This window comes from Antrostomus carolinensis, unplaced genomic scaffold, assembly GCF_000700745.2.
Source record: "Antrostomus carolinensis isolate BGI_N321 unplaced genomic scaffold, ASM70074v2 scaffold505, whole genome shotgun sequence".
NCBI lineage: Eukaryota > Metazoa > Chordata > Aves > Caprimulgiformes > Caprimulgidae > Antrostomus > Antrostomus carolinensis.
Window position 1 is genome coordinate 12,739 of NW_010316849.1, and position 20,985 is coordinate 33,723.

The 20,985-nt window shown below is 35.9% G+C and overlaps 1 protein-coding gene across 1 annotated transcript in view; it reads left to right on the top strand.

Moving 5' to 3' along the window:
- Positions 1 to 1,837: 1,837 nt before the first annotated feature.
- LOC104525254 (activating signal cointegrator 1 complex subunit 3-like) overlaps positions 1,838 to 20,985 on the top strand; it is a gene marked incomplete at its 3' end in the record, with an annotated part of 30,600 nt that continues 11,452 nt past the window's right edge. Inside the window, exons 1-3 of the mRNA XM_010168357.1 lie at positions 1,838 to 1,981; positions 2,702 to 2,852; positions 3,450 to 4,033. Of these exons, the coding sequence (XP_010166659.1) occupies positions 1,892 to 1,981; positions 2,702 to 2,852; positions 3,450 to 4,033 (825 nt within the window). The remainder of the gene's footprint in view (positions 1,982 to 2,701; positions 2,853 to 3,449; positions 4,034 to 20,985) is intronic.

The window sequence follows — 20,985 nt, forward strand, 5'->3', positions numbered from 1 at the left end:
AAGAAACACTCCTGTAAAACTCAATGTCCTTACAAATGGACCTGCTGGAGATGCTTTAAAATCCTTTGTGTGTGAAAAGTGAACTTTTAAAAAGTGGGCTTGAACTTCCATAAATTACTGTGCATGTTATTTCAGAAAGGACAATTAAGATAACATTGTAATTATGTTGTTATATGCTACTGTAAAGGACCATAATTCTATAGAAAAAGGTATTTGAGTGGATATATAAAATAAATAGGCAAAATGGAGTGATCTTTAATAGCTAATGGCAATGCTGTCATTGGAGCAGTACGAGAGTGATTTACTGGTTTTTTGTTGGGCTCAAACAAAAAAGGTTGGGTTAGATTCCCTCATATTTTAGACATTTTACTTCTATAATGGTGGCTATAGTATTCACAGGCTATTTTAACTAGGAGCTATGCTGGTATAAGTTACACATTATACATCCACTGAACACCTCAGAAGCTGCACTGTTGCTTGGCTCTGCTTCTAGGCTTGAATTTGAACATGTCCTCTCTATCTCCTTCACAGTTAAAGATTTTATATTTCCACATGTTGTACCTTCATCATTATAACATTTGTCTTCAAAATATCAGCTGTTGTGATAGCTTTTCTCAAAAAGCATCTTAATGTGAGGTGGGAAAATAAGCAGACCTGGCAACTCGGTGACATTTCTCTGTCTGTGACTGGAATGCTGCATCTGGGTTTGCTTTTGTGCTGTATTGCAGAGCTGATAGTGAAAATGCAAATGTGGTCATTAAATTAAGAAAAATGTTAAGCATAATTGGATTAAAGCAGGGACTTCTGTACAGTATATGACTGGAGGGGGGAAGTCATTTTATTAACTCTGTTTTAAGTTATTTAAATTCTGGATGGTCGATGATCTCAGAATGATGCAGATCATTAGGTTTGTAATGGTATCATTAATTGTTTCAAAAATAATCTAAATCTCTATCTATCTGCTACCATCAGAAACTGTAGCTGTGCGATAGAGTTCATTAAACAATTCAGCTGTGGGCACCTTTCAAATTAAGTAACTTTGAGAATAGTTTCAGTAAAAGGCTTGGAACGAGTACAAGTTCAGATGGAGAACAGCTGTGTTTTGCTGTATTGATATGAGCCTGTTTCAGAGAGGAAATAAGACTGCGCAGAAATAGACTGTAGTCCTGTGTAACTGTGTGTGTGTACGCTCCCAGTTGAGATGAAAACATCCTGCAGCGTACTTTTTTTCAATTTTCTGGTAGCCCTTTTATTCCCTTTATCTCTTATAGCAGTTCAGTGCTCTGTGTGTTGGGGGTTTTTTTGTTGTTTGTTTTTTTTTTCCCTGTCGTAATTTTCTTTGCCTGTTTTGCTGGTTAAAAATGGCTAAGCGGTTGGCAAGAAGGATGTGCCTGCATCAGCACTGGAGGCTGTTCATGACCTGAAAGCTCCCAGTGTGGGCTGATTCAGAGAAAATCTTGCCCTAGGTTGTAATCACTTACTGCTGTTGGGAGCTGAAGTTCAGTTGCATAGATTTCACTATAATACTCTTGTGTTAGTGGTGCTAAAGGAATAATTGCCACTTTTTCTCATTGCTGGTAACTTTTCTTTAGGGAGGAGAGAGAGAAGAACCCTCTGAGTGACCTTTGCATGTTACCATGTCTTGCCTACTGTCTGTGCCTTTTACCTCATGTCTATTGAATCTTTGATTATCAGTAGTTTGAGAGAGACATTTTTAACTTGTGTAATTGAAGTATCAGCCAAATTCTGCTTGCTTAACAAGGTCTTTCAAGTTTGTGATGCACATTTGTACTTACAGCATTACCAAAGCCATATTATTTGTTTTGTTCTCATCTAGGTGCTCGAACTGGGATTTAATTTCTCGTCCTATGGATCACTGAATGAGTAACAGATGGCCTTGCCTCGTCTTACAGGCGCTTTACGCTCCTTTTCAAATGTCACTAAACATGAGGATTACAGTGAAGAATTAGCTGACTTAACGGTAAAGATTTTTTCCTTTTCCAAAGTATTAGTGTGTGTATACTAAGAATTGTGTACTTAATTTGCATTCCTATTTTATAAGAGTAGGCAAGCAAGACTGGGCAGAGTGTGTATAGTTTCCTGTGCATTCCTTCATAGTGTCCTCACTCAGATTTCCTACAGCTTTGGTTTAGAAGGACATTTACAGTCATGATATGCTATATGGATAGAGTTGCATGGCTGTGTTAGTACAGCCCTGTTATTTCATCTTTCAGGAAGTTATTTAAGTTGGACTGGACTGGTATTTTTTTAGCTCCAAGCTTATGCAGAGCTGGGGAACCAAACATTTCCCTTTGAATATTAAGTTCACCTCAGACTCTTAGGTCCCCCCCCTGCACCCCACCATAAATAATTCATTCAAGCATTAGATACGTAGTGGCAACCTGTAATGTGAAATGAATTTAGAATCTTGGGAGCTGCAAATCTATTGAAGTTGCAAGAGTTTGCCTTTACAGAGAATTCTGCCTTGGAAAGAGTAGTGAGGAAGAGTGTGTGTGTGCATCCTTCTCCTTCCTTATGCACAGGAAGGAGCGTAAAGAACAGGTAATGGGGAAACTTCTTGCAGTTGTTACTGCATACGGACTGAATGTAATTGGAAAGATATTTTTTTAATCTGGTGTTTTAATTTTAAAGGAATTTTCCATGTGCTAATTTGAAAAACCCAAATATTTTTAATTTTCAGACTAAAAGATCAAAACTACATGAACAGTTGCTGAGGTCTGATCTTACTTGGAAGAAGATAATAAAGTTTGTTGATGACAATCTAGACAAAAAAGAACACCAAACTGTAAATGGTGATTTAAAAACTATATTACAAGCTGCAAAACAAATAGGTATGTTTTCATTCTCTAGTAGTCTAATAATAGACTGTTTTGTTTGTGGTTTTTTATATGTGTTTATTTGCATAATATGATATTTTGTAGATATAAATCTAAATTAATGCGTTTATTTGCTTTAATTTCTTTGGGCAGTTTCTCTAACTAACGTACATTCTTGTAGTAATTTTACAGGGAATTACTACATTTTTGTAGTAATTCCCAGCTGAGTTCTGTACATTTAGTCTGTTATGAATATTCAGATTAGGCAATGAATAAACATTGATACAAAGTGGAAATTTGTTACCTTTAAAAAGCTCATAAATATGCTATTGTGAGTTTAAGACCTCAGGCAAGTTTTTCCACTTACTTGGAAAAATAAGAAAGCATTAGTAATCCTTAATATGAATTCCTAGTAAGTAGAAGAATAATGAAGACAGATGCTTTATTATTATATACCTTTTACAATTCAGTACCTTGCGACAATTGCTACTTGTTGTTATGGTCTTCATATCTCTGTCAATAGCAAGAAATTGAATACAGTTATGTTATAGGCAAGGAAGAGAATTAGTTTGAAGTGTATAAAGTTACATTTGCTTTTGGTTTTGTTAACAGTTGGAGCTGAAAATGGACAAGAAGCAATTGAAAGCGGAGCTGTTTTTCTCTTCAAGACATTTCACAGGAAAGAATGTGTTGGCCATGATGAGACAAAGGCAATCAAGCAGATGTTTGGGCCATTTCCATCATCATCTGCTACTGCAGCTTGTAATGCCACATGTCGGATTGCTTCTCACTTCACTGAAGAACAGCTTACAGCCCTCATACAGATGGCTGAAGAGCAAAATGGTGATAACAGAGTGTTCTTCGGTAAAAATATAGTGTTTTCATTTGACATGCATGATTTGGATCACTCAGAGGAGCTGCCTGTGAATGGTGAGGCTGATGTGCAGAAAATTATAAGCTTAGATTATAACAAATTTCTGAATAACCAGCTAAATCACTTACAGAATTACTGTGATGAGAAATCTGATCTCAAGTCTTTGGACAAAGTAGACGATTCTTTTTTATGGTATGAAGTTGGAAAGTATCTGAATGAATCTCAAGGGGGTAGCCCTGGAGGGCCAACAACAGAAGACCTCTGCTGTACTTTGTACGAGATGCTTGCTTCCACCAAAAGTGGCGATGAACTTCAAAATGAGGTACAGTAGCATATTACTCATACTGTGTGTATTTGAATGTTGCACAAATATACAGTTGTTTTATATTGGATTATGCCAACATACTTTATCCAAGTGTTGTCTATGGTTTTTCTTTTTCTTTTTAGTCTTGAGAAAAATTACATGGCAGCATCTTAATGTACCAGGCAGAAGATGGATACAGTATTAATTTTATGTGAATAGTCTCCTTTCCCCCGTAACAGATAGGCTATTCTTTTTTTTTCTTTCTTTTTTTTTTTGGCGCTGTTTTCTCAGGTTCTCCATACTTTCTTTTTAAGCAGTAGCCAATGTAAGCTACCGTATAAAAGTGTGAGAACTTGCAAAGCCAAACCAGAGTTAACTTCCTTGGGCAGATTCAGTCTCCAGTTTCAGAGCCTTCCTGTTACTGGAAGGAAAGTTGCAGGACTGTGCAGCTGGTGCTACTTTAAAACTTCATCATATCACTTCTGTTTCTTTTGATAAAGAAAGGAGGAGGGTTTATCGCAAGAAGGGCAGAGAAAGCTTGTGAGAGAGTGAACAATTGTTGGGAGGCTGGAGCTGAAGGATAAGCATAGTGGTAGAAAGGGGAAAAGCATGATTAAAGACTGGTGAAGAAGCTTTAAAGGTGTGTGCAGGAGAGATGATTGGAATAATCTAGGCAAGAGAGAACTGGTTTTGAATGAGGTTGGAAAATAATTTCTGCAATTTGATAATAGCTTCTTCCTGTGCACTTTTCCGTTATTTTTTACTTTATTTTTCCTAACTTCTGCTTTACTCCCTACTTAATGCCTAATTAATTTGTAAAATGTGGAAGGAAATGCTTGAAAACTTTCACTTGAAGCAAGAAGAAATAATTTTCTTTTTATTTTGCAACTTTATGATCATAATGGATTGATAAATCAATTTGCAGAAAGTGCAAGCTGTCAGGTTTTATGTAGATCACCAATAAAGACTTATTTTCCTTTGTTTTTGGAACAAAGACTTTATGGCAAAATTTCTGTTTTCATGGCTTTACAGGAGTTTTAATTTGTTAATGTGAAAAACATTGTTTGCTCTGTCAATTTACAAATACCTTTCTGAAGATTATTTAGCAAGATAAATCCTTTTCTTTGTGTTATTAGAGAGAAAAAGGATTCTTTCTCTTGAGTATCTGAAACCTGGATCTTACTTGGGATTTTTAAGAACTCTCAGTAATTAAAAAAAAAAAAAAAAAAAAAATCTCCCCATTCTGCTCATTTCTGCCCTCATGTTGCTTTTCCTTGCAACAATCTCATTCATTGTTCATTGCACAGTATGGGGGCAGAGGAGGGGGTAAGGCTAATTTGAACCTGATCACTTTTTGTTAAAAGTGAGCTGTATTGTTTTCTCTGTAAGAGTAGTCATGCCTGGAAAGTTTCTTCTGGGTTTTGGATTTTGCCATCACTTAAGGTTTTTTTTTCTTTAATTTTTTTTATTACACCAATTTTGCTAGTGTCATCATTAAGAGCAGGTGGTGCTTTTAAACCTGAAGATAACCCATTTCTAGAACTACGTCGTAGATTTGCCATATGAGATAGTGTAACAAGTATGTGTTTGATCATGCATACCAAAAACCTTATATTAACTGAGGTGATGCATATGTGCAAAAGTCTCTATGTTGTACAAAATTCTTTTTTTCTTTATAAGCCAACAAAAAAGAACTATTGGTACGAAAGGATGATAATTCTTTTTAAGTAAAAATCCAGATCTGTAAATACATTTTGAAGTTTTAAAACAGTGACCATATTTATTCTTCTGTTTGGGATGATATCACTGCCTGTTTATTATTAAGCAAGAAAAAACGTGCTGGTGATGAGGATATTAGCAAATGGACTTCTCTAGGACAGTTTTATTTGATCCTTAAGTTTATTAAGGTACCAGATCAGATTAAGAAGAGAAGCATTTTTAGATCCTTTCAGGGGTAACATCCTCAGGTTTTTTTGTAGTATATGTATAGGCACACACATATGTATACCGTTTAGGTTTATATCTAATGAACTCTGTAACCCATCACTGTATAGCTTACATTTAAAATGGTTGACAAGATACAAGAAAGACTTTGTTCTGTGTTTTCACTATTTAAGAACATTCCACACTTCCTTTGGGACAGTTTGTCTGGCACATCACTGGTGATTCTTAATTAGAGGAAAATTGGTTCTTACGCTTGGCGTGATATGGGAGTTATAACTTATTTTCTAAGTGCTTTTCATTGGGGACATAAAGTCTAGTAAAGCTAAATGACAGCTAGTGGAGCATGCTTTTCACTGTGTGTCAGATTTTGTTGATGGGTATGAAATAATAATGATGTGGTAACAAGACAATTCTTTTTTTTTAAAAAAAAGGAAGAAAAAGCTGATGACAAACTGTATAGAGCTTTGCTCAATAACCATCATGCTTTTTAATCATTATTTTTTATTAAAACTTAGTATGCAGTGCATTCCTCAATTTGAGTACTCAGTTTCTAGTATATGATGCTTTCAGAATGAAGAGTTGAGGCATCTGAGAGCATTTTACCAATTTTGCCACCTAACCCTTCCCAGAATAATTAACAAAAAGTTGGAGGAGTTTTATCCCTCTTTGGTTAGTGTACTGTTCTCAGAGAGTGTTTCTCTTTCTTCTGTTAACGCTTGTCATAATTTATCTGCAAAATTTTTCTGCATTTTATTTGGGCGATACCTATCTCTCTCTTTTTATACTAATGCAGAGATGCATTATCCCCTTATCATAACAAAACAGGAAGAAATTTGCTATAGAGATAAAATAACTAGAGGAAAAAAAGGAAATGCAATCAGAATTCTGTTAAGATCTAGTTTATACTACATAGATTATGAAAAATTGTGCAATTTATTCATCTCAGGCCAAGGAAAGAACTTTGCCCAAATAAAATTAAGAAACATTAACATCATTCAGCATATTAGATTAGATGGTGTTTCCTGGACAAAATCATATTAAATGCTGTATAAATAACTAGAAGAACCCTAGGCTATGATGTGAAACAGCAGAACTGTTTCAAGAAAATTACATTGTAAGTAGTAGTTTGCAATATTATGTGAGTAGTACATATGTTTACTTGTCATATACTTTCCTCATACTTTATCATGTACATATAAATAAATATTATACATTTATTTACCTATAAAATAAGACACAAGAAGTTTACTGCCTAGGCTTCTTTTGTCTGCTTTATAGTTATGATATAGCTCTCTTCATTAAAAGGTAATGTATACACATACTTGAACTATAGCATATAGGGCTCCCATCAGTTAAATACAATCCAGCCGTATTGAAAACTGTCATAGTGGGAAACATTGCTCTCTGTTTAATTTCTAATTTATTATTCATCATTACTACAGAAAAAAATTAAGATACGGCTTCTTCCTTGTTGTCGTAAGCACCTGAGAACATCCAGGTGATGAAAACTATAGTAAAAGACCAAAGGGTAGTAACTTGAAGTTTGAAGGTGCTGAATCCTTCCTTCAAGGGTCAAAACCAGTCCTTTAAAATCAAAGTAGACCTGAAATCAGTAAAGTACAAGTTGTGGAATATAGATTTTATATGATGGGCAAAAAAAGAGGTGAAGAGTTGGGCAGCACCTCTTCCTCTATGTATTCCTGAATAGATCCATCCAGTAATATACTCCTCATTAGAGCCAAAAGGTTACAGCTTTATTACTGAAATTCAGTTCTTTTCATGCTTATTTCAGAATGGAAGTTAATAGGTTATTTTGTTGTTTCATTAAGTAGGATTTTTTTTTTTTTCCAGTGTGGTGTTTCTGTGTCTCTGAATGTTTGATGTAGCAACAGGCTTTTAGACAGTTTTCCCCAGGCTCTGCGATGTCGAAGTCTGTTGTCTCTTGGGCTTCTGCCTGCAACTTTTCTTCAGCTGCCTTTGTCACTGCTGGCAATATAATGATTTTTATTTTTTTCTGCTTGAGTTCATCTACATTGTTTCTGTTGCCCTATCCTAATCCCACCACAAATGTCTGCCAATATGCTGTGTTGGTTGAATCTGTAAATGCTCTTGGGATCAAGAACAAGAGGAACTTAACTAATTTGTCAATTCAACAAACTGTCTGGAAGCTCCTCTGTGTCTGCCACCAGCCTTTCTGCAAAAGTAGTACAGAGAGTAAAGGAAAGCAAAATGTGTTTAATAAACTTTCACAGAATCTGGAAGGGACCTTTTCTGTCAGTGGTATAGTATCTTAAGTTAAAAAAGACTCATTAGTAAAAGAATGTGGAAAGTTTGCCCCAACTTCTCCCCTCAAGATTGCTCCAAGTGTCTTGTTGCCTGGGTGCTTAAATGAACCCTTGTTATCTGCTTTCTAGCTTTATTCCAGGCTGGTTTGATGATCACTTTTCCTGTGCTACAGTTCTCCTCTTTTTTAAAACCAATTTAGAAAATGAGCCTCAAAGAACTGCGGTTGTAACTTTTTTCCAGATGATGCTATATCTTTGCAACACTTCCTTTCCTTTCATTTACCCTTCAGGCATTTCCTTGCCAACTTTTAATTTTTCTATTAATGCTTGTCTTCACAAACTTAACAAGTCCTCATGTGGAAAATTGCAATTTTTTAACTGAAGTCCAGATGTGAGACAATTGCTATTTATTAATTTCTAGATTGAGTGTTATACCGAGTGATCTATCATTAGCAAGCCCATGCTACGTTTATGCCATTTTCCATTTACCAGCATGTCTTTTTGATTTTTCCATAATACATCCTTTTAAATCTTCTCCAACCATATTTATATTTTTCTTATCCACAGTGTTATTGCACTTGTAGATGTGTGCTCCTTGACCTACAATTTCATGTGTCAGTCTTTGAAGATTTATGAAAGATTATCTTGCACTGAAGCTGCAAAAACAAGCTGAATTTTGTTTCTAGCTTTGATGTGATCATTTTTATATCCATACTTTCTTTTTAACCACCTTATCCTTATAGCCAAAACAAAATATATTTCTTTAACCAGAGACAAATTTCAATTTAAATTTTAAAATTGAAATTAAATAAAGTAATAGGTCAGTAATTAACACTTAATTATTAAGAATCAAAATTTCCCTTTGAAAAGGGAAATTTGTGCTACAGTAAGGGACTTAGATAGTGAAGTCTATCTAGCAAAGTTCCATTCCATGGAACTCGGAATGGACAACAGGCCTGTATACTCTCAAAGCAATAGACACTAAAATTATTCCATGATGTAGGGATATGAGCCAATAAATAAAAGGAACACATAGCAGGAGATGAGGTTTTTTGGTTTGTTTTCTTTTTCCTCTGTAGTCATCTTTTAACAAGTCTTCCCAATTTACCTAGTCAAATCTAGTAGCATCACCACCTTCTGGAAACATATATGGTTCCTTATAAGTAGGAAATTCGCATATAAAATTCTTATTAAATTATGGTTGCAGTTAAATGAGGAAAGAAATGTATTCACAAATTATAAAATCTTACCTCAGTTAGGCAAACTTGGATTTCAATGTGTTTTCTTGATATTTGAAAACTGAGTTGTATTTCTAAAACTTTGTATCCTTCAGCCTGCAGCGATAACTCATTTTTTTTTAGAATTTCTTTGTCTAAACCAAAACACAATGGACAGTTGGCAACAGAAGCAGTAGCCTCACACTGCAGCATGCAAGTCACAAAGCACGTCATTCATGGTAAACCAGGACTTGTCAGTATTGTTAATTCTGATCAGAATGGAAACTGTAGAGCACAGCAGTCAACAGATAATTTGGTTTTTTTTCCTTAACTCTTCAATTACAGTTGGATTTTTGGTTGGTTTTTTTTTTTTTTTTACTTTTCCCCCAGAAGGCTTCTTATCATCTATCTCATGGATACTATAGAAAGATGCGTATTTTTTTTTATAACATAGAAAGCTGCTGTGTTTTGTTGTTGGATTTTTTAAAATATTGGTTGCTGAATTAATTTCTCATATCCATATTAATATCGGGTAATATGTTACTCTATGAACTGATGGGTTGATAAAGGAGATAAGACATCTTAAATTTTCCTGAATAATGTTCACAGTTGTGTTTGGATTTTTTGAGGGGAAAACCCCATTTGGTTTTTTACAGTGCTACAAGGAAAGAATATTTTGCGAGGCTGGGTAGATATTGTCATCATATATCCCAATTATCTTTCAAAAAGCCCCACAGTTCTTGGATTACCATCGCTTACTTTAACTGATGATGTCCCTTCTTGTTTGAACAAAGCTTCCTCCCCGCCACCCCACCTGAAGTTGTAAAAGTTATAATTAAAAAATGGTGATACTGCTTTTCATGTGATAGTCTGATCATAGCAAAAGGTGTAACTTTGATCAGTACTCACCTCTTATTCTGGAAATACATATCGTCAACTAAATTTCTTTTAACTCTGTTGTTAACACTGTTTTATTGATAGGTGTACTTGTTTCATTTTGCTTATAAAACGGAGAGGAAGGAAAACAGCACAGAGCAAAAGCTGTGAAAACTATCTGAAGTTAGTATTTAAATGTTAGATTTTCCTAATTAACATCACACCCATGCATTCTATTGCTCTACTTTGAGCAGTAGGATGAACAAATAAAATCTGAAAGGTGTAGAGTAGTCTCCTGTATGGGCATACTGGACTGAGTCCAGCGAAGGGCCACAGAGATGCTGAAGGGACTGGAACATCTAACGTACAAGAAGAGACTGAGAGAGCTGTGGTGGTTCAGCCTGAGGAAGGAGGGCTCAGGGGAATCTGATCTGGGCAGATCTGATGGTGAGGGAGTGAAAAAGATGGAGCCAGACTGCTGTTGGTGACATCCAATGACAAGATTAGAGGCAATGGGCATAAACTGAAATTATGATATATTCCATGTAAATTTTAAAAAATTTTGTCACTGTGAGGGTGGTCAACATGAGCAGTTTGTTCAAAAGGTTGTGGAGTCTCCAGCTCTGCAGACTAGACAATCTCTAGAGGTTCCTTCCAACCTCAACCGTTCTGTGATTCTGTCATTTCAATTGAATATATAGAAGTAACTGGAGAAAATTCTTCTGTTATATTCTCTTCTCCCAGGCAACCAACAATAGGACAAGGGGGCATGGGCTCAAGCTCTGCCAGGGGAGGTTTAGGTTAGATGTTAGGAAGAAATTCTTTACAGAAAGGGTAATCAGGCACTGGAACGGCCTACCCAGAGAGGTGGTGGATTCACCATCCCTGGAGGTTTTTAAAAAGAGATTGGACGTGGCCCTTAGTGCCATGATATAGTAATTGGAGTTGGATCAGGGGTTGGACTTGATGATCTTGGAGGTCTTTTCCAACCCAGTCTATTCTATGATTCTATGATTCTATGATTTACTCCTAATTCTGTATTAACTGAAGTCTTCATTTTTCCTGATTGATTTCTTGCATTAAAATCAAGCACAAACAATCCCTTACCCTAATATATTCTTTTTTAAAGTTAAAAAGCTTCTTATTTTGTAACAAGAACCTTGTTAGTAGAATCTCATAATAAATAAGTGGAGTGGGCCTCTAAAGTACTTTTTAACCTTATGTGTAACTTAATTAGTGAATTACAGTATACGGGAAATAAATAGTCCTTGTGTTGCAAGTAATTTCAGTTAGGTTTTGATTTCAAATGTGTTAAATTGGTCTCCTAAATTAAGTATCTATAAGTAATGGACATTTGTTGTTCCGAGTAATAATTTTGTTTCCTGCATTAAACAGGAATCTGTAATGGTCATTATTCTCAAGGTAAAATACATACAGTCTTAATTTACATGACCAAATTTCTAATACCCTTTAAAAGCCTAACATTATTTATGTGAACATTTAAATTTTTTTTCAAGTGTAAGCTAAGACAAATGTAACATTGTGGAAAGACATTGAAATACAGTTCAACAGGAAAGAGTGTACTTTAGAGCTTATAATGCAAATCATCTACAAAAGGATTTTTGATTTCCTACAGGTTGCACACACTTGCTCACTACTTCATAGATCGTAGAATGGTTTGGGTAGGAAGGGACCTTAAAGATCATCTAGTTCTAAGCCCCCTGCCATGAGCAGGGACGCTTTTCACTAGACCATGTTGCTCAGAGACTCATCCAACCTGGTCTTGAACACTTCCAGGGAGGGGGCATCCACAGCTTCTCTAGGCAACCTGTTCCAGTGTCTGATCACCCTCACAGTAAAGAATTTCTTCCTAATATCTGATCTAAATCTACCCTCTTCCAGTTTATAGCCATCACCCCTTGTTCTATCACTACCTGCCCTTGTAAAAAGTCCCTCCCCAGCCTTCCTATAGGCCCCTCCAGGTACTGGAAGGCCGCTAGAAGGTCTGGACTTCAGGTAAGCAAGTGGAAGAGCATGCACAGCACTGTACAAAATCACATTACTTCAAAATAAGACTAAGCAAGTGTGTGTAGATTTTGTTTCCCACTAAGCGATGTAGTGTGCTGCAGCATGCACACACTGCAGACACTCTTCTCTGTATTTACTTACTTCTTGCTCATTGCTTTCAAGAGTAGTCAGAACTCGTGTTACATTTTACAAATAAAAACTAGCTATTATTATCAAAAAATTTGATGACCTGAGGAAAATTTAATGGTTATTTCTAAACTGAATTCAGTTTGAATAATTCTTAGGTCTGTGTTGAGAGTGATTCCCTGAGGAGTCTGAATATGTAATTTATATTAAGAGCTCTGAACTTTTCATAGTTCACATTATAATACTGACTGTGAAAAGTGCTTTGACATTTCATTTTTTGCAGACTTGCGTGGTGCTCAGGTGCTAGTTTTGAGATCATTCTTCTGACCTACTGTGCAGCCTCCAAGAGAGATGCTTTAGAAAAGCAGGCTACGTTATCTGGGCACAGTGCAATCAGCTCTGGCTCAATATTTGGCTAATACTTTTGCTTGGCTTAGAGAGCAAGTGGAGCTTGTTTGCATATGCTGCACAGCCATTCCCGAGTTACAAGCTGACCTTCTCAATCAGAAAAGTGCAGTGTGCAGGTGTGAAAGTAGACGCATACTTTTCTTTCCTTAAGCAAAATGTGACATGAAGCGTCAGCTTTTTGTTGCTTTGTAGAATACCAGATATTTGACTTTGCAAATGCAAACTCCCATGAATATCAAACATGAATGTTCTGCTATTGGAAATTCAGTTTTACTTGCCATCAGTCTAATTGTTTGTGCTTCAGTGCTCCCAGAAGGTTCTCTGTTCCTTGTCAAAGCCAAAGTTTGGCTTTTCTATATAAGCTCTTGCTGCTCTTCTCTTCAGGCACAGGACTCCCAGCTGCAGCTTTTCTAACTTGTCTGAAGCAGAACCAAAGGTGCTTTGAGTGCCCCAGCACAAAGCTGCTGTTTTCCCTGAACAGTTTTCCTCAAGCATCAAGTTTTCATCATTATTTGGTGGAGAAAGACAACTTTGGTGTCAAAATGCAATTTGGCAGAACTTGAGGCCAATAGAAGTAGTTTTAGTAGGTAAAATGGAAAATTGGAAAATGTAGTGGGAAACCCTATTTGAAATATAATAAATAGTATGAGTACTGAGACGTAAGTAAACAGTACAGCTTGTTAATGAATGAGAAAATTAAATTGGCCAGAAACTGAAATCAGTGTTGAAATGGCTGATGTGATTGTCCAAAGTGAAAGAAAGAAGAAAATTTAATATATTTTGAAATAATAATTAAACAGTGTGTAAGTGCAGAGTCAAAACCTCTAGGATAAAATACAAGCATCGTTAGAATCAGTTGGAGATTCGTCCTTGGTTTCCAAAGGGTTTTATTTTTAATACTTGTTTTAGTCTGTACATATGTTTTTAAGTTTTTACAGAGGTCATTTCTGAACTGTGTATATGTATAGCTGGTATTTTATATGCTAGCAAAATAACATAATTATAAAACAGGATTACATAACATGTATCTCTACATGGCTTGGGAAATTTTTGTGACTTAGAAGAGCTTCAATGTTATGTTGCTATTGCATTTTTATGAGACTTTCCCACAGAGGAACTGGATATCTGGTTACACACTCACTGGTTAACTACTCTTTACTGATTTTAACTAGTTTAATCCGAAGAGTTTTACACTGTTAATAAATAGTCTTGAACAACTGATATAAGCACATGTAGTAATAACTACGTAAAACATTTGGCAAAAACTGAATGCTCGTGTGAGCAGAGGGTAGTCATACTGCAACTTTTTTTGTTCAAAATGGAAAATAGAGTTGGATTACTTTATGGGCTTTTTGTCATAAAAACATTTACTAAACAGCTTGTTTTAGGGCACAACCTATTTTTTAATGAGGTATCATATTTATTCCTTAGTTATTTATCATAAGAGAGAAGAGATGTTGTGAAACAGCTTTTAAAAATGCATTAACAAAGGAGAAATCTTGGATATTTGATCTTCAAACTGATTGGTTTTGGATTATATTTCTGTTGTGCTGCAGAAGTTCTCCAGACCTCTAAACTTAGCATGCTAATGCCATGCTGGAGCTAGGCATGAACTCTGCAGAAAAGCAACAAAAGCATTCTGTGATTTAGCATCTTGTATTACTCTGTTAAATACAGTATAAATGTAGTATATTATGTAAATAGTTATATATTGCTAGCTTTTATTACCGAGCAATGTTTATTGAAGCCCTAAGTTTGTGGAGATTAGGTTTGTGGAAGCTACATATAAGAATAACAAAAAATCATGTTGCTTTCTTTTGTTATGTAGAAGTCATTATTAAACCTTTCCTTGTTAATGTTAAGTTCATTAAAGAACAAAACTATGGAAGTTAATTGAGTGAAGGGATTTGCAAGTGGAATTTTGGAATAAGAAGTCTACTGACTCTCCTTACTCAGAGTAATAAAATTAAATGTTAAATATCCTGACATGCTAGTTAAATTGGCATTCTTTAAAAAAGTGCATATTGTGCAATTTTTAAAATTTAAATATCTATAGGTATGTAGATATTTAAATTTAAAAATAAAAAAAAGCCACAACCAGGAAATGTTGTTTTGACTGAAAATATTTCAAAAATATAAACATCTGTATGTTTATATCCCATTGTAAAGACCTTAAAGACCTTCAATGTAAGCACTGCCAGATACTTTCAGTGTTACAACTACATTTTGTAGTTGACCTTAAGTGGAGAATGTGTTAATATAGACTGCCAGTTGATAGGGAAAACAGTTTCAGAAGATGACTTCATCATTACTATATATAGGAGGTGCTAAAAAATAATTGGGAAAGGGTTCACAGGAGGTCCATCATATAGAAAGTAGCATATGAAATAAAGCATGAAAAATCTGAAGAAATGAAATACGAAAAAAATTGCCAGTCTGGCCTGATGTGAAGGAATAGCAGTAGTATAAACATATTTAGTGTGGGAGTGATGCTTCAATGGACTGTGGCTTGCAGGAAAAGGCACACAGAAAGAGGGAAAGAATAGCAGTAGACTAGCAGCATAAAACAAACATTTTGTAAATATTGGCTACTCTTCTTAGTGAGGAAAAATCTCACTGAGATTTTTGGTTAACGTTCATATTCTAGGTAAGTTTGTGTCTAGTGCTAAGCATAGCTTTTGCAGTAACTGAGCAATTTTCAGTGTTGAAAGAAATGTGCATGAGTATCAACTCAGAATTGTTGCATACAGAGCAGTTGTCTACTTCTTGTGAGATGTTCTTCAGGATGCTGTAAGTTACCTAATTGCTCCATTTTGGACATGGAAATTCAGTTGCCTGTAAGGACTTTACACAGACACTGAGAATCATGAGTAGATTATTATTATTTCAATAAATACTCAATATCCATTTTTATATAGGGCATAGCTAGACTACCAGTGCTCTTTAGTAATAGAAATTGCTGTAGATTGTGTTGGTCTGTCCCTGTACCTGTTACATACTTTCTGCTATTGGTACTGTTTTTTCATTATTACTGAATCACTGTTCTTTTGGTATCTTTTTTTGTAATATTGAACAAGTGATAGGTAAAATGTTATTTAAAAACTGTATAAGGCACTTCAAAAGTTATAAAGTGACAGAAGGAAATGGAAGTACTTACCTGATTTCCAGAAATGTTCATCTTTTTCTCCTGGAGAACTCTTCAACCAACCTTAGTAGTGATTTTTTGCTAATCTAGTAGTGATCATTAAGTTAGCTGTAAGTTTAGGAAACCAATCTAGAGTCCTTGTCTGAATGTTTACTAATGGGTATGAATGCCAAGCTTCAGTATCATAATTTAGAGGTTTGTTATAAAACATGGAAGAGCAACATCTAGTACTTTTTCCAAGTATCTAGGACATAATAAAGAACAGGAAGTGCTCATAGCCGGAGTAATTTGTTAGTAGTTCACATTCCTCCTACTTTCTATTCTGTCATTATTTGCTTATGTTCTCCCTGAAGTGACTCCAAAATTTCATCTTCAAACCTTTCTGAATTCTGTATGACTCCTTTTTTGTCTTTGGACAATTTCTAAGACTTTTGCCAGGGAACTTTCCTGAGAACAGACTGAATTTCTGTTGCCATTGTATTACTTTCATGTAACTGTTTACTAAAAGTTAGTTTGTTAGGTTTGTCTCTGAATAGTCATCACACACAAGTTTACTATAGGAATTGTTTGCATAGTAGAAAATAAACAAAATTCAAGCTTAGAAATTATTTCTCAGATAAAATCAATAAAGAAGTGATGTAGCTCTTGTGAGGCTCCTTTGAGAGAACAGTTCAAAAAGCTACTGTTTAACATCCATTTTGACTTAAAACCAGCTAATATAAGTGTTCATTGGTATACATATGTGACCCCACATGAAAACTTTGGATATTATACTATGTTGATGTAACTTAGTCTACATTTTTCTTAATGTATCGTGAAATTATGTTAGCTTTTAGTTTGGGGTATGTGTGTAACTTTGCATCACAGATATTTTCATGTCAAAGCAACTTGTCTCATAAAACATGTTTGGTTTTAAGTGTCAAAGTAGCTCTTCCTTTTGTTCAGTAAAAGGACTTTCTAGCCCTAACAAATTAACATATCACAAAGCTTATTCCCCATTACCTAGTTCATGAAAGCAGTACCCATTATGGGAAAGTACAGGCATATGTGGATCATCCCTGTGGTGTTTTATCTTTATCTTATCATCAAAGCTTCTAACTTGGCATGAGACTGGCTTTTCAAGCTTGTATTCTTCTCTTTGTAATTTTATTAAAATTACTAAGAATTTTATATTCAGACAATGCAAAGCTTGGGTCTCACTATTCTTGACCATGGAGCTTACCTGCTCCCCTTTCATATAGAGAAAATAATCCAGGTTTTTTTTATCCAGTTTTCTCCTTTTCTAGTTGTGGCCTTCTGTTTTTTAAATCAGAATCAGAAGTATACAGCTCTGTTGATGTCCAAGGACTGTTGAAACCCCAAGGATGATAGGAAACTTTGTCTTTTTGTGAAAACAGAGCCATGCTGTCTCCCTTCATAAGATACCAAATTGAATGGCATTTCAGTGCTGGTTTTTGAGGGTAGAACTTAAGAAATGATGAAAGAGCCACAGCGAGAGCCAAGAGATACTAGGCTTCATCCTGGTGCTAAGAGCTGGTCCCTCTCCTTCCTGCCAGTAACTTTTCCTCTTTCCTGGCAACTCTTTTACTTCAATTTTGTACTGAGAGAAAGCTTGTTTTATCTTTGAGGTGGTATGAGGCTTGGCCTATTCATGATAACTTTTGTATCAGCTTAAATATATCTTTAAACTTAATGAGATCTTTTTCTAGAGCAAGCCAGTCTCTAGCTGATATAACTTTTTGCTTTTTATTTTTTTGATGCTGAGAAATTCTTTTCACCTCCACATGGAGACATAAGGAACTGCAAGTTCTGCAAGAAATGCAGTCAGATGGCACCTGAAAGATTAAGGCTCACTTATTAACTAGACACAAAATTACTTTCCTCCAAATCATTTTATGAAAGATAGGAAGGGGGGAAACACCACAAAAAACCCCAAACCCACAGCAAAGATGGGAAGTGGGGAAATACCACAAAAACCCCCAAACCCACAGCTGCTTGAGCTGCAGAAGTCACAGGACTGGCTTGCTTGTGGCTGTCAGTGTTGTGTGGTTTCCAATACTCCATGTCTGCTGCAGTGTGAGAGCTGTGGCTTTGCTGGGCGAAGAAGAGTTTGTGCTGGTGCTGTACTGGTGGGCTCACTGGTGCGTGCCGACCCCGCTGCGCTCGTGCCGCAGCCATGCGGAGGATAAGAGCAGGAGGCACACAGAGCAGTCATTTGGATCAGTCTCCTCCACTGGCCCCTTCATATCTCCGAAAATTTCTGTCTCTGTCAAATTTGGAAGTTACTGTAGAGGCTTAAGACTTGTTTGTTAAGTTCATGAGCTGGGAAGTGCACCGAGTGCTTTGGTAGGCTTTGTTCCATTGGAAAGCTAGGCAAAAAATTCATCTTTCTTTAGCTGCAACCTTTTCTTCTTTTTTCTACACACACCTAAAATAATACGGAAGGGTATGTTTCACAGAAAAACTTGTCTCGTTTCGTTCTCACCCATTTGGGTGTCTGGCAACCCCAGGTGCTGGAGCACGCAGCCTGGGGCTGGTCAACATGAGCGAAGGGGCGTGTGAGGCCTTTTAAAGGCCTGTTTCCCTGGGGACACCTGCTGGGCCTGGCAGCCTTTCGCAGAGACCTTAATCACTGTCCTAATTGGGATAAAACTAGCTTTACATATTAGAGTCCCTTGCTACTCTTCATCAGCCACCTCCGTTAAGTAACGTTAGTGAACTGCCTGGCTTTCCAGCATTTTCTTGTACGTTGTCACTATGCTTTAGGATAGCAGAAGTGTTGGACTAGAGGCGAACGGCTCTGTACTCCACCAAGTCCCTCTCTGAAACAGTCAGGTTTGGGAATTGCTGTTCTTTTTAGAATGTCTGAAGGTTTTTGTCTTCTGCAGAAAAGAATTCTGTGCCAACCACCGCCATATTACAAGTATCTGAAATCATCAGCCCTAAAAAAATTGGTTTGGGTATTTGATTCTGATACAGAAACTTCCTCTATAAATGTATGTTTCCTGCTGGATAGAGTCAGAATTTCTTACCCCTGTATCTACTTTGCTGTTTGTTCTCACTACAGAATAAAATAGGCATCTGCTGTCTCCTATTCAAGTTATGCTGTCTTAGGTTTTTTAATATTTTTTTTTTTCTTCGGGTGAATTTGGATTTGTATTACTGCAGTAGTGACGCAGGCATCTGCCTGATACCTCTGCAAATACTCAGTAATTCCAAGTTTGCCTGCTCCCTATGCTTAGAAAAATGGCAAGTGCAGCAATTAGCTAATCTTAGGATTATTTTTTTCTTCAAAAAAAAAAGCTTATCCCAGAATACTTCTGAAGATAAATACTAGTTTAAGAAATCGTGTAACAGCAAGTATTTTTACACTTAAATTGGTCTTCAGGGCTTCCTTTTCAAAAGGCACATCGGTAGTCTGCTGTTTGTAGCTAGGTTTGACATTATTTCTAATTACCAAAGTCTTTAGGCTAAATAAGCTGGTGGAATTTGCCTTGTAGTAATATGTTTGAAATTTTCAAAACCAGTGCATCTGTAGAAGTTTCTAATTAGTCAGTGTTAAAACATTGATGATGGTGGTGATATCTCCAGTCTACTTATTTTCACTTTAAAATATTAAGAAAAATTAATAACATGCTTTGTGTTTTTTGTGGTTGTCTTTTTGTGAAGTACAATAATCAGTTTTAGTACAGATGCACACAAAGAGCTGGAAAAAGCTTTCAAGCAAATATTTTAAAATTATGCTCTGACAGATTATGCTATTTTTTAAATAAGAAGAAGAATAAAGAGATATCTGTAATCAAAACTGATAGGAAAATAAATAGATAAGACAACTGGTTTAGGCCTATTAAGCAATATTTGCACATCCTTTTAATCTGATAATGTATTTTTGAGTCTTGTTATAAGAAAAATAATTACCTTAATATTTTTTCCTTGTAACTGATCAATTTCAGAGTTTTAACTTTAGATTTCAGTTTGATTTAAAATTAGTCTTGACTGGTACCTATAGGCTGAGTCTTCAAAGAAAATAATTTTAATGTATTAATACTAATTTTGGTATTCTTCTTGCTGTGATTCATTTATTTCTACTAGTGTGTAGTTGAAGTAAAATTGCATGGTGATCTGTGGATACAGAAATACAGAAATAGAGTGTATGCCGATGGGCTGAGGAGAGATGGTAGTAAAAAAGATAATTGGCTGTGTCTTTATTTGCACATTAAACATTTACAACCTGACTAAAAATGTGTCCTGTGCTGAAGACCGGATTTCCAGCATTTCTTACTGCACTGCAAATGTAGTAATGAGAAAAGCAATCAAAAGTTGAATGTTGAATAAGAATTTGTCATTAATCTTTATGCAAATATCTTTCCCAAAGACAATGTTATATGAAAACTTTTCCATCAACTTCCTTGCTCAGCCTTCTTCTATCTTATGAGTAAAATTGCAAGTTTATTGGGAGAATTCCTAGATTTTTGCTGATTTTCTTTGATCTGCCTGTTTCTCACTTTGTATTTAGTTCATTATTTTCTTCCAGTTGCTGACTAAAAGTAAAATCCAAAAATTCAAAGCGAACTGCTTTCACAAACAGACCCTTAAGACCTCACTGATGACAAGTAGTAACTTCTCATTCATCCTCATGAAGCTGGCACCTGATTCCACTGGAGACTGCCTGAGAGTTAGGTTCTCCTTGTCCCATGAAAATGCCTGCCCGTGAGCATGTCGTTCTGTCCTATCTGGTCCAAATGATTACTGAGGTTGCAATATGAGAATCCTCCAGCCCCTGAACCAAGGAATAGCGATCAGAAATGCATTTTGCATGCACGTATTTTATCAGCAACTCACCTCCAAAGTGCTTTAAGTGCTTGGCCACTGTGAGACAGGTGCAGTTAAGCTGAGCTTGCTAAGACTTTTTGCAAGTCTCCTAGGTGGAAATGGTTCCTA